This window comes from Sodiomyces alkalinus, assembly GCF_003711515.1.
Source record: "Sodiomyces alkalinus F11 unplaced genomic scaffold SODALscaffold_2, whole genome shotgun sequence".
Lineage (NCBI taxonomy): Eukaryota > Fungi > Ascomycota > Sordariomycetes > Glomerellales > Plectosphaerellaceae > Sodiomyces > Sodiomyces alkalinus.
In genome coordinates this window covers 4,478,284-4,502,317 of record NW_021167080.1, presented here as the reverse complement: position 1 = coordinate 4,502,317, position 24,034 = coordinate 4,478,284, and the positions used below count along the sequence as shown (strand labels likewise).

The window sequence follows — 24,034 nt, the reverse complement described above, 5'->3', positions numbered from 1 at the left end:
GAGGATCCGTGCTACTACGCACGCGACATGATGGACATGATGTTCGAGTTTAAATATTCAAATGTGTATATACCTGATTTCAAAATGGGAATGGCTTTTTCTGGAGAGAAGGAAGCAGACGGAGAATTGTGGGTGTCGTTAGGAAGCACCCTCAGATACAGATTGGCGACGAGGGACTTGAAGAACCGACAACTAAAAAAAAGATTTCCGGGATTGCTCGTGCATATCGTCGTTCGTGAAATGCCTTGTGTCCTGTACTGTACTGTAGGGGCAGAGGGTTAGTTGGTCTCCAAGTCTCCTACAGTGGTTGCGAGTAGAAGTATGAGTGAATAGAACAGTAGGAGTTGTTGTCCAAGAGGATAGGATGTAGGAGATGAGTCATGTGACCATTCTGTGATAAGAGTTCGTTCACGATGACGAATCAGATATGCGTAACGGAGTACCTTCCGAATACATTCTGCGTACATATACGCACGAAGTACCTATTGACGTTTCGAGGTGACTCGACTCATTGATCGGACCTGCCTACAGTACCTGAGTACCTACAGTGGGTGTACGATACGCGCCTTACCTCAGCTATTCCTCTGGCACCACCCTCCCCAAACCCTCCCCCGACCCTCCCCCGTCATCTGTTCATCAACATCTCCCCCGCCTCGAAGTCGTTCTATGGGGTCGGCCTATCTCGGGCCCCTCCACCTGCTTTTTCGGTTTTTCTTTTTTTGTTCCGTATTATATTGTTTCCATCGATAACCCTTTAGCGAAATTGTCTTCCATGCACTGAAGCTCAAGCTCAGTCGGGGGAGCATCAACGCCTGTGTTGTGTCCCGTCAATTCTCTTCCTCGAATCCAGCTTGCAGTTTTGCCACCGAGGTCGTCTCATCAACCGGGATACAAGGGGAGAAAAACTCGATTAAACGAAGCTACATTCAGAGCGAGACGACTACGTTACGTCTTACAAACTCCACGACGAGAAAAGTTCTACATCGTCCCGCCGTGCCTCTTCTGGCTTTCAAAGGTCGGCGGAACACAATTATAGCCCCATCCCATCGTCAGTCGAGAACAGAACCACTGGACGATGAGCTCTACTCCGGCCTCTCTGGGCAAGTCGCTTCCAGTTTCTACTTCGCATCCGCCCGCTGCGCAGCAAGGTCACGCCACCTCGAGCTTTGAAACCTCCCGCCGACCGAGCCAAACAGGCCCATCCCTCCCCCACGCCGTCCCCAGAAAGGGCCAGACGACCAGGAAACAACACAAGAATCAGCGACGTCCCGGACTGGGTGGTCATCGACAGAACCCGGACGACGATGACGCCATGGCCGAGATCAGGGCCCTTCGAAACGCGTCAAGCCGTCGCGGCCAGACCTCCATCACCCACCTTCTCGACTACAGCCTGCCCCCGCGTCATTACTACCAGGACCACCACAACCATCACCATTCCCATCCGCGGAGCTATCGGCGCAACCCCACCTGGGGTCCTGGATCGGGCCACCACCCTGCCGACAAGGCGAGGTACGTGCATGCCAACTACCGCTTCGTCGTATCCCCCGACGGCGACTACTCCACGCAAGCCGTCAACGCCGACGAACATCTGCAGTGGGGCGACATTTTGCAAATCCTCGCGTCGGCCGAGTCGCAGGCCACGAGCTGCCCCATCTGTCTGTCCGAACCGGTCGCCCCGCGCATGGCCAAGTGCGGACACATCTTCTGCCTCTCGTGCCTCATCCGCTTCATGAACGCCTCCGGCAGCGACGACGATAAGAACAAGCCGCCGACCATTCGAGGCGCGCGGTGGAAGAAGTGTCCGATTTGCGAGGACAGTGTTTTCCTGCACGACACACGGCCCGTCCGTTTCTACGCCGGCCAGGAGAGCCCGCTGCCGAGAGTGGGAGACGACGTCGTCCTCCGCCTGATGGCGAGGACGGCCAAGTCGACCCTGGCGCTGCCCTGGGAGGGCGGCTCCGACGTGCTCGGCGTGGAGGACGAGGTACCGTGGCATTTCGCGGCCAATGTCATGGACTACGCCAGAATCATCAAGGGAACGGCGCACTACATGCTCGAGCAGTATGACGAGGAGGTCGAAGCGCTCCGGAGGCAAGAAGCAGAGGACCACCTGCTGTACCATGAAGACGACGAGTGGACGCAGAAAGCCATCCGGGCCGTCACCGCTGCCAAGGAAAAAATACAGGACCTCGGCCAAGGGGGTTCCAACGGGGCGTCGGCGTCAGGTGCGTCAAACGGAACGGGGAAAGGAACAACTGGTTCGGGGTCAAGGTCAGGCCCACGGTCGGGTTCGGGTTCGGGCTCGGGTCCGGGTCAGGGCAAGGCAGTGCAGCCCGAGTTCTACTTCTTCTCGTCCCAGCCCCACCTGTACCTCTCCGCCCTGGACATCCGCATCCTAAAGGCCAAGTACGGGGACTACTCGGCCTTCCCCTCGACGCTGCTCCCGCGCGTTGAGCACATCTCGACTGGCCACGTGCTCGACGATGTCCAGCGCAAGCGGGCGAAATACCTAGGCCACCTGCCCCGCGGGTGCGTCATCAGCTTCCTGGAATGTGACTGGACGGACATCGTGCCGGCCGAGATACTGGACAAGTTCGCGCCGGACATCGAGAGGCGGCGGAAGCGGAACCGCGACAAGGCCGCCCAGGAGGACCGCGAGAGGCAACAGGCCGAGAGGCTCGAGGCGGCGGCGTTATTGCGCAGCGCAACGGGTTCGCGCCGGCAATTCGACGAGCCGATCGAGGAGGACCGCGTCCCGGACCTGAACTCGGACGACTTTTTGCCGCTCAGCTCCTCGAACCATGCCGGAACTACGCCGCCCGAGTCGCGGCCCGGGTTCGGCCCACTTGCTTCCCTCTCGACCAGCCCTTCGGCGCAGAGAACGGTATGGGGCACCCGTGCGATTCCAACATCACCGAATCTCGCGCCGGCCCTCGCGCCGGACCTTGCGCCACCAGTACGTCGTGGGCCCGTGGATGACGGCTGGCTTCGGGAAGACGAGTTTCTCGATGCCGCCGAGCTCTCTTTCCAAATGGAGGCGATGGGTATCGAAGGTAGTAGCTCCAGCGGTGGTAGTGGTGCTCCGAGAGGCGGCGGTAGCGCTGGCGCGGGTAGTGGGAAGGGGAAGAAGAAGAAGCAGAAGATTACGTTGATGAGCACCGGCGGGCGGAGAGGAAACTAGAACATTATCACATTTTAGAAATTGGCGGGGGAGTTCGGGGGAAGAGGGTATCTTGCGGAAGGCTGATAGCTTTATCCTTCTTTTATTTCATCTTTTACTTCCCTTTCTTTTTCTCGAAGGCTTAGGGCATGACCACAGCGTCAAAACGGGCATTGTGTCTTGAGAAGTTGAGTCTCGAGGAGGTTATGGTTTCCGGGTTGCCAGCCTATCCAGACGATCTCACATAAGGTAGGAACAATTCAATAGTACGAGAGGAACGAAAAAAAAAAAAAAAATAAACAAGCCAAAAATAAAAATAAAAAAAAAAAAAGGGAGGAAAAGGCAAAACAGCAAGGGGCAGCCATAGACTGACTGGGTATGGGTTGTATGAAATAAGGTACTGAAATAGCTGGGAGTGGCCGCATTTCCCAACGATAACGCATCTCCCCCAGACAACAACACTTATCTCCTCCCCTCCCCTCTGCCCCTCATCTCCACTGCCATCCCGTCCTCACCTCACCTCACCTTTACCCTTTTACCGCCTTGTCTTATTTCAGACCTTCAGACCTACCAGTACCACAAAAGAGTTTCGTCCACAGCACCAACGTATATCCCGGTGAACTTGCTGCTTCATTCGCTTTTGAAGGCGCTTAACACTTCCTCGAGCGCCCATCATGTCAAGTAATACGACGAGCAACCCGCCCCCAGACCTCATCATCTCCCCTCCCCTCCTTAACTCATCCAACCCCTGGGCCACAACCCTCGAGGATCTCACGAAACTCTACTCCTGTCCGCACACCGGCGCCGTAACCACCCGCACGAGCCTCCTAAACGGCTTCCCCCATGACGACGCGAAGCACCAATACGCCTTCTTCTCTCCCATCACCTCCCTCCCCAGCCATGAAAACCGACCGGGCCTCTCCTCCCTGAACAGTCTTGGCTACTCCCCATTACCCTTGGCGACCTACCTCTCCTTCATCCAATCCATCCACGACGCCCTGCCCGCACCGCCACTGAGTTCTTCGACCCCCGCCGACTCCGAACCCGAACCCGAACCATCAACGTCCGACCCGGACCATGCAGCACCAGCAAGGGGGGGGAAACCCGTCATCGTCTCCGTGACAGGATCCCCAGCCCAAGTAGCAGAATGCTACGCCCTCCTCGCCGCCCACCAACCCCGCGTCCCCCGCATCCCGCTCGCAATGGAACTCAACCTCTCCTGCCCCAACATCCCCTCCGCCCCTCCCCCAGCCTACGACCCGACCTCCCTCGCAGCCTACCTCTCCCGCCTCCCCGAGGACCCCATCCTCCCCATCGGCCTCAAAACCCCCCCCTACACACACGCCCCGCAGTTCGAGGCCCTCATCTCCGCCCTCCGCGCCGATGCCCATGTCCATGCCGATAATAGCACCGGTCAGTCCGGACCCGGCAGGAGGACTAGGATCAGCTTCCTCACCGCCACGAACACGCTCGGCTCATGTCTCGTCTTCCACGCTGCCGATTCCGCACAGCCACAGCCACAGCCACAGCCACCACCGGAGAAGGTGGACGGGGCGGGGAAGGAGGCCCTCCCTGCGTGCTGCGACGGCATCGGCGGTATGGCAGGTCCTTCTCTCCATCCCTTGGCTCTTGGGAACGTGAGGGTGCTGAGCAAGATGTTGGCTTCGTCCCCCGAGCTGCGGCATGTCAAGATTATCGGTATTGGCGGGGTGGCGGACGCGGACGGGTATAGGAGGATGAGGCGGGTCGGGGCGTTTGCGGTCGGTGTTGGGACTGCGCTTGGGTTGGAGGGGCTGGATGTGTTTGGCAAGATCTTGGATGGTCTAGAGGAAAGGGGAGATGTGATGGTGTAAGTGTGGGCCAGAGAGTAGATTCTGCGGTAGGAAACTAAGCCGACTATATGAACTATAAAATGCTCTCTCTCTCTTTCGTTCTTTTTTTCTTTCTTTTTCTTTTTCCCTCTACTTAATGGTACTTCTAGCATCATCCATCCTCCCCGGCAACTGACAAACTACGGAATCTATTTCCCCGGCCCGTCACGTAATGCAGCTCCTCGTCCGTGTCCTCACCCCCCTCATCCCCTGGAGTCCGCCCTGGCAGGAGGTCCTCAATGGCCCATGCGATACGTTCCGCCCCTACCCTCGCCCCCCCAAGGTTCCCCGCCGCCGGCCCGAGCTGCAACCCAGCGAAGCGGCCCGTCACGAAGAAGGGCAAGTCCTTATCCCACATCAGGTCCTCGGTAATGCAAGGGAGACCTCCGTGGCCGTCGATGGGATGGCGGGCCAGCAGAGTCTTCAGATAAGGCAGAGTGAAGAAGTCGGACTGGATCCCCGTTGCAAAGTAGACAAAGTCGAACGCCGGCATCTCCGGGATGGGAGGTTCGGTCTGGACGTGCCAGACCCCTTTTTCGGTGTCGAACGACGCACTGGAGACGCAAGTGTGCTCGCGGAGCTCCAAGCGGCCCGTTTCCACGTGCTTCTTCAACTTTTTGTGATACATAGGCGTCATGCTGCCGCCGTTCCGAGCCCTCAGGATATGCTGGAGGCGTTCGGCGTCCGAGTCGGCGCCCCAGAAGTAGGCCTGCTCGACGTTGCGGAATTTACCCATCCACGAGAGATCGACATCAAAGAGCTTGACCTTGCAAGGCCCCCTCATCAGGTGCCACACCTTGGTGACGCCGCGCCGAATGGCCAAGTCCGAGAGCTGGGCCGAGGTGAGCCCGCCGCCGATCATGAGGATGTTGGTCGTCTTGCGGGCGACGATCCGGTCTTGGACCACGGAACCCGGAAACTCGCGGATTTGCATGCTGTGGCATACCTGAGGCGGAACAAGCCCTTGACCATCGACGAGTCCAGGGATGCATGGGATGCGAGGCTTGTTTCCAGGTCCGGCGGCGAGGACTACGACGCGGGCGTAATGAGTATGACCCTTGTCTGTCCGCACAACGAACAGCTCGTCATCTGATGGAACTTCCTCAACCACGCGGTAGTCGATATCTTGCACCGCCTCGTGCCGGACAATATCGTCACCACATAAATGGTATCGGTCAGCGATGCTCTTGCAGTGGTCTAAGAACAGGGACGTTGGCGGAGTGAAATAGTCCTTTCGGTCCCGTTCGTCGATGTCGACGATCGCGTGATGTCTTTTGCGAGGGTCAGCGTCGTGCATATTCGACTTTTCCCTTCAGGGAGAGGAACAAAAAAAAAAGGAAAGAAAGAAAGAAAGAAAGAAACATACCGTGGATTACGGCCTTTGGCGCGGGCTCTCCTGAGATGCTTGCTGACTTCCTTCCCGACGCAATTCTTGAGCTCGAAAAGCTCACCTTCCACCCCCTCGTTGTGGGCCATGGCCAGCAGAGCGTCTCTGTCACTGGGGTCGACATGCCAGAACATGGGACTTCGAAGGTGTTGAATGTCAAAGGCGGTAAAGAGGGTCTTCCAGCGGTTCATCCACTGATTGCCGGTAGCGTCAAGGACGAGGGTCGAGTACCGTCGTGCCTCGCACGGGTTACGTTTCTCCAAGATACGACCATTCTTCCTATTCTTCAGAGTCATGCGGCGGCCATATTTCTTGATCCAGTGGTATCGTTGATGCTCGTCGTCTGTGAAGAGAGCCGAAGGGGAGGGCTCGCAGAGGCGGGAGGCCACGGCCAGGCCACACGGCCCGGATCCGATAATGATCACATCATGGACAACTGTTTCGTTGAACTCGCTCATTGTGGAGGGGGGATTTGGATGGAGAAAAAACAGAAAGACGATGGGCTATAGTGGCATGGAAGAATAGCATTGACAGATAGGGGAAGACGGTATGGGCAGGCGGAGGGGGGAGCGGAGGGGGGGGCATGAGCTAGATATAGGACATATATGACATGGCATAGAGGACTTTACGGCCTGAATAACACAGTACCTTTCTTGCCCCTGCATGTAGGAGTACCTCATCCGGGGAAAGAGCATCTGAGCCTGGTAGAGCTGTACGGAGTACACTCCTGTAGGTCTTTTAGGGGGTGACCTTGATGGCCGAGAAGTTCGTCCAGTGAATGGCTGAAACAGCCGGGCCAGGCTCATACGCATGTACCTCACTTGCTGTACTAATCAGCAAGTAAGAATTTGAAATAAGGTAGCCATGACATCTGTTCGTTTTACGGTGTCTTGTACGGTAATGAGTAAGGTAAGGTACCTTACCTTATGGTTGGGGTGGACATGTACAAAGTAGGTAGGCGGAGGGAGTTGAAGGTACGGAATAGGATGTGCCTCAGTACCTTAGTAGGTGCGTGCTATTGTCGGTGGGAGAACCTTGATGGCTTTGATGGCGTTTCTGTGACCAATCACAACATCAACTGATCAAGAAATGGGACAGAGCCGTAGGCAATCACGAATGGATGTCCAAGTACAGCCTAACCGGGAGACGTCCACCGTGGCTTGCGGCTTGCGGGTGAGGACGAGGTTGACGAAAGGCAAGGCACCGGGTAAAGATGTACCTGCGACGGTGACTTTGGCTCATCGCGCGGACAACAGAGAGAAAGGTAGATGCGGGCAAGGTGAAAGGCGTTCTTCAAGACTCGCCATGGGTATGAATGCCAAAGATGAAAACGACCATGAATATACTATATATTGTCACTTGACAGAATCAGCATCAGGTCCGTCTCTTCAGGGGCTGGGCATACATAGTCTGGTCTGGAAAGGATGCGTGCTCGCATTTCGTTTCTGGCCACGATGGCCGACTCCGCCGTAGTACAGAAGTCGTGTCTAGTACCATTCCCATCAGATTCATATTGAGTGCCTCTGCAGTGTATTATTATCGCCCTACGGATAATTATTTGGTTGACTGACGATGACCGGATTTGCCGTCAGAGAGGATTGCTTTCCACAACGAGGACGTCACGTACGAAATACAAAGTACATGCCGATCGACCTACAGGTAGTGATACATTCTTGGTAACAAATACCAATACACAAGACAGACAAAGTTGTTATCAAAAAAGAACTTCAGTCGCATATAAGTGGGGTACGAGACACGAAGCTACCTTACCTTACGCTACCACAACACGAGCCCAGGAGGTGAAATGACGCCACTTTTAAGTGACCCCCACAGGCTGCATTCGTTCAACTTCCACGTTCGAGTCTCTCGGGCAATTTAGGGCCAATTTGGGGGCCGCTCTCCTTTATCCCGAACTCGCGTGTCCTCAAGACAGACGGAAAAGACGAGGGGAAAAAAGGAAGAAAAAAAAAGGTTACGACATCACCACATCCCCTTTCCTCCACAAATCTCCTTTCTTCCAATCCCCATTTTGTCCGTACTTGTAACAGGTAAAGTGACGTAGCTTATCCAGCCAGTAAGCTGCTTATCCTCCCATTCCAAGAACGAAGTAACGGTTCTGTCGCGTCGTCGGTTCTGACCACCTTGGTGTCAGTAGGTACAGAAAGCGACTCAACAGATTAGCCCGTGGCCAGCTTCCTTCTTGACTCTCCTCCGCCACCGCCTTCTGTCTCTCAACTCAACGCCAGAAACCTGACACACGACGCAAACACAAAAAAGGGCGACACTTGACGCAATTCGTCACACCTATTCTCTCTCTACCTGTGCTCTCTTTACTTATTGCGACAGCCTAATTTTTTCCTTTTTTTCTTTTTTGTCACCTTCATTCGCCCTCGCTACAATCAACCTCCTTCCCTTCACACCAAGACAGAATACTCTCCGGAACGCCATTATCCTATCTCGACTGTCCATCTAATCCTTGCCGAACCTTCTTTTTTTTGTCTCCCTTTTTCTTGTCCTGACCGTTCCTTCGGACCTTCGGATTCGGTGCAAACAGCCATAATTACCAGAACCAGTCTACAAGGGGGGAAAAAAGCCATGTCGTCTCCATCAGAATCATCTTCTGCCGGCAAGCGAAAGCGCTCCATTGCCGTCGTTCCTGGCTCCACCGAAATGGTAGACGCGAATCTGCAAGCCTCTTCCCGTGATACCTCCGGCAAAGAGGGCGACAGCACTGCTCCCGAGTCGGCCAAGTCCGCCCATCCGCCTAAGAGGCAGCGGGCCAACTCGGAACGCACTCTGAACGTGGATGCCGTCGACCATGCCAAGGATCCCGGCGAGCCCAGCGACACCACCGAGGCCAGCGCCGACATTGCCGAACGCGTCAGCAGGAAGAACCGCAAGGCGACCGCCCCTACCGTCGCCTCGCCCAACGAGGAGACCGAGGAGACCGATGACAAGATGCCGCCCCCCCCTTTCGGCAAGCTCATCCATCCCGCGGGCTACAGGACCAATGACCCCCCTGTGGGCCGGCCCGTCCGCGTCTACGCTGATGGCGTATTCGACCTGTTCCACCTCGGGTACGTCTTGATTGCGCGTCTTTGTTTCTATCTTTATTGTTCCTTTTTTTTGCTTCTTTTTTTATTATGATTTCTCTATCCCCCTCCCTGTCCTGGTAGCTTCCACTCATGCTAATCCCCCCCTTTTTTCAGCCACATGCGGCAACTCGAACAGGCCAAGAAAACCTTCCCCAACACGTACCTGCTGGTCGGCGTAACTGGCGATTCGGAAACACACAAACGCAAGGGTCTCACAGTCCTTAGTGGTTCCGAACGCGCCGAGACGCTCCGGCATTGCAAGTGGGTAGACGAGGTCATCCCCGACTGCCCGTGGATCGTCACTCCCGAGTTTCTCGAGGAGCATCAGATCGACTACGTCGCCCACGACGACCTTCCCTACGGCGCCGACGAGGGCGACGATATCTACCGCCCTATCAAGGAGCAAGGGAAATTTCTCGTCACTCAGAGGACCGAGGGTGTCAGCACTACCGGCATCATCACCAAGTTAGTATACCACAAGTCACTTACGGGCGAAGAACCAGAGTGGAAACCAAAAAAAAAAAAAAAAAAAAAAAAAGGCAAGAAGAGTGAGAACAAGAAGCTTACCAATATCCCGTGTCACAGGATCGTTCGTGATTACGAAAAGTACATTGCTCGCCAGTTCAAGCGCGGCGCTTCCCGCCAAGAGCTCAACGTCAGCTGGCTCAAGAAGAACGAGATGGACCTCAAGCGCCACGTCCAAGACATGCGCGATAACATCCGTACGAACTGGGCCACCACCGGTCAGGAGCTCAGCCGCGAGCTACGCCAGTTCTGGCCCTCCTCACGCCCGCAGAGCCCGGCGCCCAGCTCCCGAACCTCATTCTTCCCCAACGGTAACGCCTCTGCCGCAGTCGTCTCCTCTTCCAACGGCGACGGCACCCTGACACCGACATCGGCTGCCAAATCCCGTTTCAGCCTGGATATACCGCCCACGACGCCGGGCGGTTCCGTCTCCCCGGGCAACGGCCCCAATGACTTCATCACTGGCTACGCTCTCGGTCTCGTCGGTGGCGTCCGCTCCTGGGTATGGTTCCTCTCTGCTTCCTATGTTCTGCCCTCCCTGCAGCACTCTTTCCCCCCCGGTAAAAAGCTTTTGTTGTTAACCACCCTTTTCTCGCAGATGACAAGGAGCCGGCGGTATGACAGCGATAGCCCCAGCCGGCGCGCCAGCGAGGACGACTCGGAAGAAAGCGACAGCAAGAGCACGCGTGGCCGCCTCACGAGCTCGAAACTGAAGTCCGCCCAGACGCCTAGCGTTTCAACAACACTGTCATGATACGAACAATCCCGATACGGAAAGAAGTTCCAGCTAGTAGTGGTCGTAGTAGTAATAATGGCAGTACAACATGGAAAATTGGCAAGGTAATAAAGTTAAGGAACAAAAGGTGGGAATACAAGGGGCATACCTAATGTACCTTAGCTCGTGTGAAGGTACGGGCTCTGTCCGTCCAAAGCGCGTATAATCATGTATAGGTTTTTATTTTCTTATTTTGGGGGGCGGGGCCCGGGGTTGGAGGGGGAGGGAAAAGGAGAATGGGAAGATATAAGGTCGTTCGTTCGGGGGTCTCCGCTGGTTGTTGTAATATCATTATATTTTGGAAGCTCTATTGCCCGAACTTAATGAGGGAGATATCACGCTGGCTGTTTGTTTCACGGTCCGGGCGCCCCAATCCTTCCCTATAGGTAACTGTGTTTAGCTTGTCCATTCAATCTCGTGTTCTTTCGTTCTGTTTGGTTTCTCTCTCACCGGTTCACATCATGCCGCCGATTCTGCAATTTGGAATTTAGAATTTCCGCTTTGATCCTGGCGTACGACGACCTTTCATGCTATACATCTACCCCTGCTGCCAGCCAGCAAGGTATAACTATCTATGTGCCGCTTGAGGAAAGCGAAGTTGTTACCGATGTTTGGCACTGTACTAGGCGATTCTATCCCAGTGCTTCATTAATGGTAAGATGATTTCAGCAGCGGAGATGAACTTCAACTGACTTAGACTACCAGTTCACAACAAGACAGGATCGAGTGATTATCGCAGGGACACATATTAGACCCTCAGCGCCTCCCTGCTTATATACCTTACTAGACGCGCAGTCATCTGGTTTCTTCTTCGATTCCAGTCCGTCTGGAATCACCACTCTGGCCTTTGAAAACCCCGTTCCGAAGGAAACCACTCGTCAACCACTTTTTCCTGAATTGATATCTCCATACCCTTCGTCTCTCGTGCTCGAAGATTACTTCTACACTTCTGCTAAACTTCTGCTAAACTTGAGGACACCATTAGTGTACGTCCATGTCGGGCAAACCTCAACGGGAAGCAAGTGATTACCGGTCTTCTCCTACGTCATAGCACAGGGCGACGGTCCTCGGTAGGACAAGTTCGCCTCAACAGCCTTGGTCGGGCTCAAGAGGTAGGCGACGCGCTTAGCATGCGGTTGTATTTCGCGCTGTCGGAGGACTCCTGTCCATATGTCGAGCGCGTGGAGTTGGTACAGTCCGAGCATGAGCATGGGCCTCCCGATTACATGGCTGTGTTGTGGCGTGGGGTTCTTGAGTGGTGGGTTTCGCACAGACAGTGTAGATTGCACTATGGAGAACAACCTAGTCCCGAGACACGGAGATCAAGGCCCTGAGGCTCAGACCAGCATCTCCGAGCCCGTATCCAGTTTGCGGCGTTTTCATTCGACGCCTGTGTTCATTTGTTGGCTTTTCCAGCCAACCATGGGTTCTTACATAAGCTGTGTGCAGAAAGAAGACGAGAGAAGCCGCAGCGGCGCTAAGCGGCTAGTATAATCGATAAGGGCGTAACCCGCTGGCCGTGCCAGGCCGACAATAAACGGCAGGTCTGTCCTTTCCCCTTCGACTTTAGTTACGAGTACTGAGTAGTTGTAGGTACGAACATAAAAAAAGGGCAGCCCCCAACACCCACGCCGCCGTCGGCCCCCGCGTGTAGGCGGATGTTGGGACTTCGGGCCCTTCCGAGAGTGCCGATGGGAGGGGATCCAAACGTCGCAAGACACAAATTACTTCTTTCTGTGAAGAGGAGGGGAGCAGTCTTGGATTTGGAGAGGCAAAACCCACGCAAAAGAAAGCCATCTCTCTCCTTCTTTTTCAAAGATGGTTACGGAAATGGCGACGGGAATCGCCGACTTTTTGAACGACTCAACATCGGCATAACAAGACCACAGAGGCAAACGTTTGAAAGGTGTTCCCCCTTTACCAAAATTAAGGTCGATATGTATGTCAGCCGATCACTGGGTGCATCTGGTTGGCTGGTTGGTCGGTTGGATCAAAGATTTCGGGCTCTTGGGTGAGAAAAGCTGACAGCCCCAGGCTACTCGCCACATGCTCGGTTCGAGAAGAGGGGAGCCCTTTGACTCCTGCTGGCATTCCTGCGGGCGGGATGCGGCAATATGGGATGAAATAAAGAAGGGGGTTCAGTGTCAGAGTGAGCGGCATTCGTTTCGTGTTTCATGATACTTCGAAAGGGCCCCCCGGCATTGAAGTTCAACTCTTCACCCTTGCACGCGGGGTTTATGAGGCGGCAATGATCAGATCAGATGACGTGAGAACGACGATACGAGTGATGAAGGGGCTCTAGGAGGGCCACGGGTCCAGACTCCAGTATCAGACCGTGCCAGTCACCCAATCCAACCCAAGCCGGCACCCCTTCTTTCGTCCTGATAGTGACACGGAAGATATTCGCGTTATACGGGACCTGTTTTAGTCCCGATCTTGGGGGTTGGGCGTTGGCATCCGGAGATCCGGAGGGGATCAGCCCGGACAGGGTCCTCTCGAGACGTCGGAGCAGAAGGCTCTGTTGGTGATGTGCAGCAAGGATAAAGAGAAGATGTACACGTCTACTCCACTGCGGAACGGGTGATACAGATTACAGTCTGTGCTTACTATAGGAGCGGGACTTGTTTGCGCAGCACGAGAACCCGGCCGGGCCTGCCATGGGGATGTTCCCGGACAGTTCGGGGCGACAGGCGACGGGATTGATGCCATGAGCATTACGAGAGGTAGGTAGGTAGCCCATGCTTGTGAGGGAAAGCATGATAGCAGAACTGTCTTAACCACATCATATCAGAAACGCCTTGTCGTTTCTACATGTCCTTCTGTGCCGGATGCTCTGGTGCATGGGAGTCAACCTGCCACTACAGGGCGACTGGAAGCGCAAGGCAGACTCTGAGCCTGTACGTTATCCTTTTTTTACACGTGTTGGGCTGAACTCAGTCTCGTCAACCTTCTCCACCTACTGGAGACGGTGTTGGTTGAGGCGGCATTCGAAATGCGGAGTTCCGTGTTGGGGTTCGTCTTCGAGGCTTGATAAGAACGTTTCTCCTCTTTTATCCTCTCTGAAACAACCGAGATGATTGCTGAACCCTTGACGTCTTGCAGAAGAGGAAGAGGGGAAAGAACGGGGGAAACGAAACGATCCAGCGACTCGGGTCATCAGTCTCCAATGGGGGCGGCTGTTTCATCTCCACGTCAAGCCATAGCCAGCCGGCTCGGTCCGTTCAGAAAGAAGATCGAAGAAGGCCTGCAGATATATGGCCCGAACGCCGTGGGGGCTCCAAACTATATTTTGTCATTCTCGCCAGTATTTACCCCGTTCTTCTCGCAAGATGAGATCAACTTGGAGCTCGCCATGAGCCAAGTGAAACGTTTGGCCGCCAACGATAGCTAGGCTCAAAAGACGGCATGTCTCGTTGGATCGGAGAACAGTACGATGGCATCACCATGGGACCTGGGCGGGCGAGTTCACGGTTGGTCCAGCTATCACAGGCATACAAATGACCAACGCGGATGAAAACAGATTCGTTGTCACGGGCTCGATAAAAATGTCGAAGTATGCTATCTTGAGAGAGTCCCAAATAGGGAACTACAGGGGGGTAGAGGAGCTGTCGGAAACGTCGACCCTCGTGTCGGCTTTTTTTCTTCTTCTCTCGTTTTCTAATTGCCGGATTAGAGAAAGAAAAAAAAAACCGATGCTCAGTTGGGTGGTAATGAGACTATGTTAAGCGCGGTAGCGATGGACAGCTTTCGTGGAGAGATTGCCGCGCCTAGCGACAAGAATGGATGCTAAGACACTCCGCGGTACATCACGACCACCATCTGATGTTCTGCAGTTCTCATCGGCAGTTAAAGAGGCAGAAAGGTGAAAGAGACGATTTTCTGCAGCCTGCGTCTTGCATCCCGCGTATACGAGAGAAGAAAGAGATTTTACCGCCCGCCGAGATTTTGTTGGGGGCTGAGTACGCGGCTCTATCCTCTATCCATGAGGCGATCCAGGAGGAAGGGGGTGTCGATATCGGGAAACAGGACCAACAAAGGGAGGGGGTCCATAAGAACACGTAGATCTCTTTTCCCTTTTGAATGGGATCTCCAACGGACTCGTAGAGTTCTCGATCTCAATGGCATCCGTTATGAAAATGGTAAAATACTGCAAAGCACCACATTTAACTGTCCCAGACCGTTTTGGAATTTTCCTCCGAGACGTCTCGAGTGTGGGAGATTTTTGCACACCCAAACCGTGGAGTGCATAGGTCTAGACACCAACTCGCTCTGTACCTTAGTTCTCAAGACCAAAAATGGGCAGAATGCAACCAAAGGAGAACTAACATATGGGACGCTCTGTACAAGAGAGGTTGGCCAAGCTACGCCAAAGTGTATGAGACAAGGAGAACCTCCCGAAAGAGGACTATCATTCCCGTTTTGTCCATGGATGGTATGCACTTTGAGCCATGAAATAATAGCATGTAGAGGATAGAGCGTGATCGAATGTTTTGACTGTTCTGACTCGTCATCCATGCGACAAAGCCATGCGACAAAGCCATGCAACAAAAGAGCATGAACATCCCACAAAATGTGGCACGGATTGCCACTTTGAATTGATAAACGTAGGTGTTACAGCGAGATTGTCTCACCCAATTCTGTTATTTAATATTCCACCCTCGTTACGGGCCTTCGGTGACCCGATAGGGCAGTACCTATGCTAAAATGGTGAACTGCTGATGGGGTGAAGTACAGAGTAGAGCTACAGCAGAGATCACGTGACAATACCGCCCTAACATGTTGCCAAATTTAGGACTAAGCGCCGCCAAGCGACAGCGCCCCGCTCGGGGTTGCACAACCACCAAAACATTCCCAATCAGGGCTAACAAACCCCACATAATCTTCACACCATCACCGTCACCATCGTTACCATTTCCACACCGTTTTTTTCTCGACCGGTTACGGATACACTCCAAGATGCCGGTTGCTCGATACCACACCGGCACACCTAGGCAGAAAAGGATATACGAGTAAATTCAGCACATCTGCAACCACTGTAATCATTGCCCCTCGCCGATCGATGCTATTCTCATCCCGCCGTGACAGCGTGTCAGCCACCAACGCCTTCCACCGATGCGTGTGTACTATGGGATAAGCGCCCGTGAGTTTCTCCAGATCAAGTCCGCCCGCATGCTCTAACTACGGTAATCACCAGCCTCATGATACGAATAGATCCTCGATGGTCCGCAGCTCGCTTCTGAATTGAAGAGAATGCGGAACCTTCGTTCTACAGCGTCTCATTGTCAATTCCCTAGATGATCCGAAAACCCAATTGGTTTCCGTTTCTCTTACTCGATTGTCCTCGCCGTACCGCTTGCAAGATGTTTGGGGCCTTTGATCGTGTTGCTTCAGTCTCTGGCCTGCCGTCCTCCTTCGCGTGGTTGAGCCAAGCCGAAATAGTACTACGACGACATACGAATAGTACGTGTGGGACACCGTCTGGTCATAATGGATGTTCGGTTCCTGTGCAATGGGCAATGACCGTAATAAGCAAAGGAATTCATCCCAAGTTGTCAAAGGCCTGACAAAGAAAATACGCGCACTAAAGATGGGTCTGGGCGTTCTATCCCCGAGGGGTTCGCCAATCAACCCCCCGACGTTCCTCGCCATCCCCAAGAACGGGTAAGCCTTGCAAGGATATCCCTTGCCATTCCATCAACGCTCCATGTGCTAGCAGCTCCTTCTCCGAGACCCACAGAAAACCGCGTACATCCATCGGCGGCGGTGGTCGGCTCTCTCCATACCACGAAGTATTATTATTATTTCAACGTACTTTCCGAAGGGCTGAGCAGCAATGGGGGAAACGTTGTTGTCTCCTCTGATGAAGTCCTGCAATCGGGGAAGTATGGCACGATGCTGGCCATTCTGCCGCTGCGGCCCAAAAGAGTCCTACAAACTTGGTCGCAGTCGGTCCACTTTTGGAGTGCTTCGAACGTCTCGTTGGCGAAAAAACGGCACCATTTGCGTGCATATACCTACATACACTATTGTACACAGCTGCATTGGGTATGTCGAGTCTTTGCATTCGCGGGAAGGTCGCTTGTGGGCCGCTGATGAACCACACGTCTGCCCTTGACCTGCGGAGGAACAGTAAGTATTATTATCTGACTGTGGCGCAGCGCAGCCATGGCCTTGGGATCCTAACGGACGTTTTTTTAACGGTTTGGATTGTACGTTGTAACCCTCCCTTTCCTCCCTTGTCGTTCACTTCCCTTTCTGACTGTGGCCGGCCAGTATTCGTTGCCGGAAAACGAGGGGCTTTATTCATTCACTGTGTTCCAGCAACCCAGTTATGTGAACCGTTTGGTCGCCACTGGGACGCCATAAGCGCGAGAAGTTTCTCGTCTTGGAAAACGGCCGCCGTTTAAAACAAACGCAGCTTGAAAGCCGGCATTTCTAATTATGGCGCCAGTTCGCTGCTCTGCGTCGTATCTCGCTCTTCTCCCCCTATTTCTATTTCACCCCACAAAACCAAAGAAGCGATAATCGCGAGCATGCCAAGTGCGTTCCCAATGGATGGATTCCTGCCATCCTACCCGTCGCGGCAAACCACCCAGACGGAGTCCATGACTTCGCTCATCAGGCCTGCCGTGAATCGTTATTGGACCGACAAGGACTGATCCTATCCGATAGGACCGAGTTGGCCAGAAGGACCACCTGCTCGTCCCATCCATGCATGGGAACGGTCAAAAGGAGTCCGTACCTGGCACCGTCTTAGATCCCCTGTCAAGGAGTTGCAGCCCGCCTACAACAAGTCATGGACCGCTGACTCCTCGAAGAACCTCAACTCTTCCTCTTCCCGCATACGCTTACCATGGCGTTGGTCTTTTAGTCCGGGCCGTACTCTCGGCACCCAAAGGTTTATCTTTACAACAACAACAACGTGCGTTGTGTTCCATCACAGATGGAGCAAATCTATTCCGGACGCCTTTCCCTTCCTCAACCTTCCCACCAACAGCGTTACCCGTTAGATGGGCTTGGGCCGACGAAGCTCTCTCTCGTCTTCCTCTTGCTCCTGTTCCTTCTCCTCCATCACCTCCATCACCTCCGTCTCCTCCATCACCATCACCATCACCTCCACCACCTGGCCCCCCTTCTCCCCCATTCTGCACCTCCCATCACTTCCCCAGTCACCCCCCGCCCCCCTGCTTTACATCAACACCCCTTGGGGTTGAACCCCGTGTCTCCCGTTGCCCATCGCGCGTACATCGTCATCCCCGGGGGGTTATTTCTATCTCCTTGCTTGAGACTTTTCTATCTATTGCAAGGAACACCTTCACGCAGGGCTGTGTTATTGCTAACTTTGGCTTTCCTTCCTCGTCGCCTACCACCCCGCCTTGCCCCGTTGCATCCCTATCTTATTTTCTTCCATCTTCAGATTATATATCATGTCTAGCATTCAAGACATAATGAATGTAGAGGACGACCAGTTGGGCGATCGTTCTTCTTCTCAGACGAATAAAGAGGGCAAGATCCCAACCTCATCTCACCCCCATCCGCCACCCAATACGGCATCTCCCAGTCCGTCAACCTTCCCTGGCCATCCTCTAGGAGAACACACCACAATCCCTCCCCAAGACCATCAAAGCAGGACACAGCGTCCGTCTGCTCTCATACACGCTTCCTCCATCCTCGCGTCATCGTCGAGCTCGACTGGATCGCCCGTCACAAGTACCAGCAGTTCTGGTCAACGTCCAAGCAACATGAACTCCGACTCCTCCATGGATCCCAACCTGTATGGACACAGCCAAGGCTACAGTCAAGGCTATGGTCAAGGTTACGGGCAAGGCTACGGGCAAGGCTACGGGCAAGACCACGGGCAAGACCACGGCCCCGGCCACTTTGTTTCATCGTCACCCAACTATGGAACTTCCTCCAGGACACCAATGAGACCCATTGGGAACACGCCGCCCACCGCCGAGCCCCCCTGCAGGCTCACGCCTATCACAAAACGAGTCAGTCGGGCAAAGAAAGGGGTGCCCGTCCATACTTGCGACATATGCTCTCCTCCCAAGGTAGGAAGGAAGCCCAGCAACACGCACCACTAGTCTCTTCCTCCCTCGGACCTTCGCACAACCCGCTGACTTTCTACAATCAGACCTTCACTCGAGCTGAACATCTAAGGTGAGCAAAACTCCCCGTCCGAGCGGGACGGTACAACGCCATGCTAAACAGCTCTCTTTTTCTCCAGGCGCCATCAGCTTAGCCACGATAACCCGCGTTTCGCCTGCTCAGTCCCAGGTTGTGACAAAGCCTTTTATCGTAGGGATTTGTTGGAACGACACCAGCAACGCCAGTACGTCCTCTTCTTCCGTGCTGTTTTATTGCCTCCGGACTCTCCCATGCTGACCGCTCCCAGCGAGATGGAGGGAGACAAGTTAATCAAAAGCGGAAGCCAAAGCCGTAGGACCTCAGCGGGTTCCGTGGGAGGAGGGAATCGCCAAAGCGTGCCACCTTCTGCTCTTGGATACAACACCACTGGCGGAGCCTCGGCAGCTGCGAACGCGAACATGACCATGGCACCCGATACGCCAGCTAATCTAGCCTTCCCACCTATGGACAACTCTAGCAACATGACACAATCCATGTCCCCTCCAATGAGTCGTGGCAATGAATCGTACCCGCCCTCCTCCGGCACCTCCTCATACGGCGGCAGTGGATATCAATTGTCCCCGGGTTCGTCTCATCAAGTACCGGCGCTACAACAACCACCGATCCCTGGCAATAACTTCGAAGCTACTTCCGTCGCGCCGACATTCTCCTCCATCGACTACGGCGAGTCTCGCTACGCGCCACATCTGTATCTCCAGACACGAGGGCTCTCCAGTATGCAAGTTCCGGCGGTGGAGGGCTCTACTGAACTCTCTCATCACCACGAGACCTCTGAATGGGTGTCCTCTGCCTCTGACAGCACGTACTCGACTCCTTCCGATAACTCGCGACACGGAGGCATCTGGCCAGCAGTCGATACGGCCGCCCACAACGACTGGCAAGACGAAGTTGATATGATTTCAAACTATCCGCTCAGGGGTCTTCATAGTCCCTCGAGCGGGCTCGACGCCATCCCGAATTCGACCGCTCCTGTCTTCTTTTCCTATTCGACATCCCCACCACTCGACGCTACTCACGTCTACACGTCGATGGTCGATATACCCCTGTCGCAATTCCCGGGTGGTCATGCGCTGCTGGATCCCAATCCGCAGCGCTTCTCCAGCATTGTTGGTAGCCCAATCCTAGCATCGGCGTCGGGCTCGGCTCAATGTTTTGAAACTCTAGTCTCCCCCTCGACGGCCCTTCCGTCGGACCGATTGATGCACTCCCTAGCTTGCATGGGCCGTCAGAAGGAGGTGGCGGTTGGCCTCCTGGCGGCCGCGGCCGCGGCCCCGGTCCCGATGCTCAGGTCCTTGCCGTTGCCTCCCGCGAGTGCCTACGAAGCCATCCCGGACTACCTGGATGTCTATTGGGACAGGTTTCACCACCTGTTCCCCATCGTGCACAGGAAGTCCTTGGAGAACGCGGGGCGGAGTGTAGAGGTGCTCCGCTGTGCCATGGCGGCTGTGGCCTCCCAGTACCTCAGCGGCAAAGAGCATCGCATCAGGGGTAACCAGCTGCATGAGTTTGCTTGGCAGCAGTCGAGACAAGTAAGTGGGAAGCGCCACTTTTTAAGGGGTCACTGCTACGCCGCTTGGTCAAAATGCATGTACGTGGGGTTTGCTAACGCTCTTTAGGCGCGCAACCGTGACTTATCTAGCATGCAGTCTATCGTGTTGTGCGAGTTGTTCTCTCGGTTCCGCGGTCGGAAGGCGACTATCCGGCCATCAAAGGAATTTGAGAAAGTCTATCAGAGTGTGAGCTCCCTCCAGCCCTCCTTGACTTGAGCATCCGGCAGCCATTCTGTGGCTCTTCACCCTGCTCTGTTGAGACTATGGTCTATTCGCGTTTCTAAACTGTTATCCAGGCCTATGACTCGTCTGCTGTCTTCAGTGCCGTGCCGGCAAATCATAACACAGAGAGTAATGACAGCAATACACGATGGCGAAGCTGGCTGAACCTGGAGGCTCTTCGGCGGCTTTTGGCGGCCTGTTTCGTCGTCGACATTCATGCTTCCATGTACCAACAACAAAGGAGAACGCACGACTTCAATATCTTCTTAGAAGGGACCCCTTCCATCCCACTGACCAGTCCCACGGCCGACCTGTGGGAAGCCACGAACGCAAATGCCTGGGAAGCTATCATAATGGCTAAAGAGAACCCCATCAACATGTCTATGGCCTTGCCAATGATCAATGCCGACTCGCTGACCGAATCGCTAATTGAGTCGTATGGGTCGTTCGACAAGGCCGTGATCCGGGGGTATGAGGCCCTCCGGCTACAGTCTCAGGAGATACCGAGGCAATCTTTCTTCACCGGCCCAGGGAATGCAGAGACTGATCCCAGCACGGCGCGCTTAGCCAATCTCTTCCCTGACTGCCCCATCGCCAACACGTACCTCGCCCTCCATCACTCTCCGCTACATGAACTCCTTTCCGTGTCGGGAGACAGCTGGGCATTCAGCCGAAAGATGATAGACGAGGCGACTTTCGCAGCGCAGCAGAGGCAAATACAGCAATGGAGCCGGTCGGGCAACGCTGCGGCAGCCGTCGTCTTCGCCTGCCGGGCCATACAGGCCTTCACATCTCACGGCCACGAGCGTGGTCCGGAGAATAACGACGATGAAAGATGGGACGACGACGACGAAGACGAAGACGAAATGTCAGACTGGGATACCCAGTCGCGGCCCCGGGCCTGGCGGGACGATCTGTCCGACTACTGGGGCATGTACGTCTGCGCTCTCATCTGCTGGGCCTTCGGCTTCGCATACCGCGGAGTGGAGGAGAAGGATCCTACGTCTTCGCCTACTTCTCGCGCGCCACGCGCCCAAGGGGTCAAGGGGATGGACCCCAGGGCTGCCCTGGCGTGGGTGAGAAGCGTGGCGTCGATGAGAGCGGAAGACGTTGCGAAGCTGCTCAACAGGCAAGATGCTGTGGCGGTGGTGTGTCTCTCGCGCCGGTGGATGGAGCCCGACGGTGAGGGCGGGCGCAACCGGCTTCTCGTGGATGCGATACGGGTGTTGCGCAAGCTCGAGGAGTGTGTCGAGCGTACCTGGTTTTGATCAAGCAAGCCCGAGCCCATGCATTTCCCCTCCTTTTCCACTTTGATTTTCTATTTCGATACGTTTTTCCCTTTTCCCTTTTCTTTTTTTCTTTTCTTCTTCTTCCTTTCTTATCGCCTCATCTCGTTCATCTCGTTATATATGCTCTCATAATTCTTTGTCTTTGCCTTGTTTTTTTCCCTCGCCCTTTTGCTCACTTTCACTTTCTCTTCTTCGTTTATATATTTTTATTTTTATTTTTTTCACTTCTATATATCACTGGTATGGACAGCATAGGAAGGGCATGCATGGGGAAGCAGCCCCGATTCCATGATTGCGAAACATTATACTACTTACGAAGCATGAGTCACGATGAACTTGGACCGGATGGAACTGAATGATGAAGGACGGACTTTTCTTGGACATCCATCTGCTACGTGGCCCGTTGGAGGGTTCCAGGCTGCGCATTACTGGACAAACATAGCGGGTAACTGACAGCAGGCACGCATGATGGGTTATATACCCAGGGGATGGCAGGCGGCCGACACCATTCTTCTTGTTGATAGAAGAAGACATAGATAGCTAAGGAGCACTGAATAAAATTCAACATTGATTTCAAGGATGGACAGATGGGCACTGGGTGGTAGCACGGGCGACTCGCTTTGCGTCGATGGGCGAAGACAGGCCGATTCTATTATATTATGAGACATAAAGGAGGACATGGAAAAGCAAACAGATGCCGCACAAGTAGGATGCAGAGATCATGGACAATAAACTCTTTCCAGCTATCTCGATTCCACCGCAGCACCAGGCCCGCCGTCACAAGTCTGGCGGTTCGTTCTCTCCCGCGGGGTCGAATTACCGGTCTGCCACGATTATGACCCCAGAAGAAACGGGCTTGGAACCTAGAGCCAGCGATGTAGCATCGGCGGCGGAGTAATTTATTGTAGGCGTTGGAGAACCAGCGGTCGTTGGCACGGATTCAAAGGATTTCGTCACACCTCTCCTATTGTCTTTCGGTTTGTTCTTCTATTACCTATCGCGACGGCATTGTCCAGAAAAAGATGTAAATAGCGCACAAGACGAGGGGAAACCCAGCAATGGTTAGTGGAAGGTTTGAGGGGTGCCGTTGAGGATGGAGGATGAAGGTTTACCGATAACTTCCAACACGCGATTATTATATAATTACGCATGCGGCCAACGCGCAGCCACTGGCCACCCCACCCGCCATAAGTCAACAGAAACCCAATTCCGTATGAGGCGGACGAAGCATGTACTCCGTACCGTAAGCGGCCTCCTGTCAGCAAGTGAATCATTTCATAAGGTACCTTCTTAGGTACCTACCTAGGTACCTTAGCTTGCTTACCTTACGCTACGTATACCTTGACGGTTGATGCAATTTTCTTTCTTCATCTACAACATTCCAAACATCAACATGATTACTCAGATCTACTCCTTAAGAAAGAAATACCTACCTACGTGTACTTCCATAACTGTGTTTTATCCGTCGACCGGTTCCGAGTCACCGTGTAGGGAGTACTGCGCACCTTATGCACTACACTGTGCTAGGTACACTACCTATACGAATAGTGACGAATACTGAGTTGGTACCTTGCGGAACACTGACCACGGAACACCAAGACTCATCCTGCCGCCAAGCTGTCGTCATCGAACATCGAACAAGAAGCAATCTTAGGTAGGCATCTCTCCTTAAAAAAAAGCTACCTGCGAAGTAATCACCTTATGCCCTGTCCACGCCGTTCTTGGTCCCGTTTCTATACTAATACGTGTACGAAGATATTCCAGCCTTGAGCTCCCGGTGGCCCGTTCACAGCCTAGCTCGACGCTTATCATTATCAGTTTGTTTTGTCCCAGGTTGGGTTGTTGGTGTATCCGTGTCCATCCACATCCCATCTCCTCTTCTCTCCCCCAGCCCATCGCCTCGAACATTTTTTACTCTCCCACCCCGCCCTCTCACCTCACACGGCGTACGCGCACGAACCTCCAACACTCACCGCCCATTCTGCCGACTTCACCAATTGCAAATCTAT

The 24,034-nt window shown here is 54.1% G+C and overlaps 7 protein-coding genes across 7 annotated transcripts; 4 read left to right on the top strand and 3 right to left on the bottom strand.

Annotated features, from left to right (window-relative positions):
* Positions 1–1,075: 1,075 nt before the first annotated feature.
* SODALDRAFT_307800 (RING-15 protein) lies at positions 1,076–3,440 on the top strand (the record flags this gene model as incomplete). The annotated part of the gene is made up of 2 exons (XM_028609074.1): positions 1,076–2,225; positions 2,328–3,440. The coding sequence occupies 2 exons, from the start codon at positions 1,076–1,078 to the stop codon at positions 3,179–3,181; spliced, it is 2,004 nt and encodes a 667-aa protein (XP_028469013.1). The 3' UTR covers positions 3,182–3,440.
* SODALDRAFT_330923 (FMN-linked oxidoreductase) lies at positions 3,441–5,447 on the top strand. The gene has a single exon (XM_028611325.1). It carries the CDS (start codon positions 3,835–3,837, stop codon positions 5,011–5,013), a length of 1,179 nt encoding a protein of 392 aa, XP_028469012.1. The 5' UTR covers positions 3,441–3,834; the 3' UTR covers positions 5,014–5,447.
* Positions 4,718–6,951, bottom strand: SODALDRAFT_330922 (FAD binding domain-containing protein). The gene is made up of 2 exons (XM_028611324.1): positions 6,398–6,951; positions 4,718–6,302 (listed from the first exon to the last, which is right to left on the bottom strand). The coding sequence occupies exons 1-2, from the start codon at positions 6,874–6,876 to the stop codon at positions 5,144–5,146; spliced, it is 1,638 nt and encodes a 545-aa protein (XP_028469011.1). The 5' UTR covers positions 6,877–6,951; the 3' UTR covers positions 4,718–5,143.
* A 1,835-nt stretch (positions 6,952–8,786) lies between these two features.
* SODALDRAFT_114257 (hypothetical protein) lies at positions 8,787–10,887 on the top strand. The gene is made up of 4 exons (XM_028606578.1): positions 8,787–9,495; positions 9,628–9,978; positions 10,099–10,540; positions 10,637–10,887. The coding sequence occupies exons 1-4, from the start codon at positions 9,014–9,016 to the stop codon at positions 10,790–10,792; spliced, it is 1,431 nt and encodes a 476-aa protein (XP_028469010.1). The 5' UTR covers positions 8,787–9,013; the 3' UTR covers positions 10,793–10,887.
* Positions 10,888–11,482: 595 nt separating this feature from the next.
* On the bottom strand, positions 11,483–12,973 carry SODALDRAFT_376902 (hypothetical protein; the record flags this gene model as incomplete). The annotated part of the gene is made up of 6 exons (XM_028614861.1): positions 11,483–11,820; positions 11,868–12,063; positions 12,131–12,252; positions 12,440–12,569; positions 12,640–12,675; positions 12,770–12,973. 6 exons carry the CDS (start codon positions 12,971–12,973, stop codon positions 11,795–11,797), a joined length of 714 nt encoding a protein of 237 aa, XP_028469009.1. The 3' UTR covers positions 11,483–11,794.
* A 2,954-nt stretch (positions 12,974–15,927) lies between these two features.
* SODALDRAFT_349250 (hypothetical protein) lies at positions 15,928–17,957 on the bottom strand (the record flags this gene model as incomplete). The annotated part of the gene is made up of 9 exons (XM_028613413.1): positions 15,928–16,079; positions 16,269–16,315; positions 16,549–16,588; positions 16,626–16,741; positions 16,836–16,929; positions 17,389–17,437; positions 17,556–17,575; positions 17,666–17,717; positions 17,840–17,957. 9 exons carry the CDS (start codon positions 17,955–17,957, stop codon positions 16,010–16,012), a joined length of 606 nt encoding a protein of 201 aa, XP_028469008.1. The 3' UTR covers positions 15,928–16,009.
* A 177-nt stretch (positions 17,958–18,134) lies between these two features.
* On the top strand, positions 18,135–22,132 carry SODALDRAFT_114120 (hypothetical protein). Its single transcript, XM_028606577.1, has 6 exons — positions 18,135–18,867; positions 18,951–18,976; positions 19,044–19,148; positions 19,212–20,493; positions 20,581–20,700; positions 20,811–22,132. Exons 1-6 carry the CDS (start codon positions 18,241–18,243, stop codon positions 22,002–22,004), a joined length of 3,354 nt encoding a protein of 1,117 aa, XP_028469007.1. The 5' UTR covers positions 18,135–18,240; the 3' UTR covers positions 22,005–22,132.
* The last annotated feature ends 1,902 nt before the right edge of the window (positions 22,133–24,034 follow it).

What these genes read in the sequence shown, in the direction of transcription:
- SODALDRAFT_330923 (XM_028611325.1), top strand. Translation starts at nt 3,835, where the DNA reads ATGTCAAGTAATACGACGAGCAACCCGCCCCCAGACCTCATCATCTCC.
- SODALDRAFT_330922 (XM_028611324.1), bottom strand. Translation starts at nt 6,876, where the DNA reads ATGAGCGAGTTCAACGAAACAGTTGTCCATGATGTGATCATTATCGGA. An exon ending in GCCAAAGGCCGTAATCCACG is followed by an intron (nt 6,303 to 6,397) that starts GTATGTTTCTTT and finishes CCCTCGCAAAAG; the next exon opens with ACATCACGCGATCGTCGACA.
- SODALDRAFT_114257 (XM_028606578.1), top strand. Translation starts at nt 9,014, where the DNA reads ATGTCGTCTCCATCAGAATCATCTTCTGCCGGCAAGCGAAAGCGCTCC. An exon ending in TTCGACCTGTTCCACCTCGG is followed by an intron (nt 9,496 to 9,627) that starts GTACGTCTTGAT and finishes CCCTTTTTTCAG; the next exon opens with CCACATGCGGCAACTCGAAC. An exon ending in ACTACCGGCATCATCACCAA is followed by an intron (nt 9,979 to 10,098) that starts GTTAGTATACCA and finishes CCCGTGTCACAG; the next exon opens with GATCGTTCGTGATTACGAAA.
- SODALDRAFT_114120 (XM_028606577.1), top strand. Translation starts at nt 18,241, where the DNA reads ATGTCTAGCATTCAAGACATAATGAATGTAGAGGACGACCAGTTGGGC. An exon ending in ACATATGCTCTCCTCCCAAG is followed by an intron (nt 18,868 to 18,950) that starts GTAGGAAGGAAG and finishes TTCTACAATCAG; the next exon opens with ACCTTCACTCGAGCTGAACA. An exon ending in GAACGACACCAGCAACGCCA is followed by an intron (nt 19,149 to 19,211) that starts GTACGTCCTCTT and finishes GACCGCTCCCAG; the next exon opens with CGAGATGGAGGGAGACAAGT.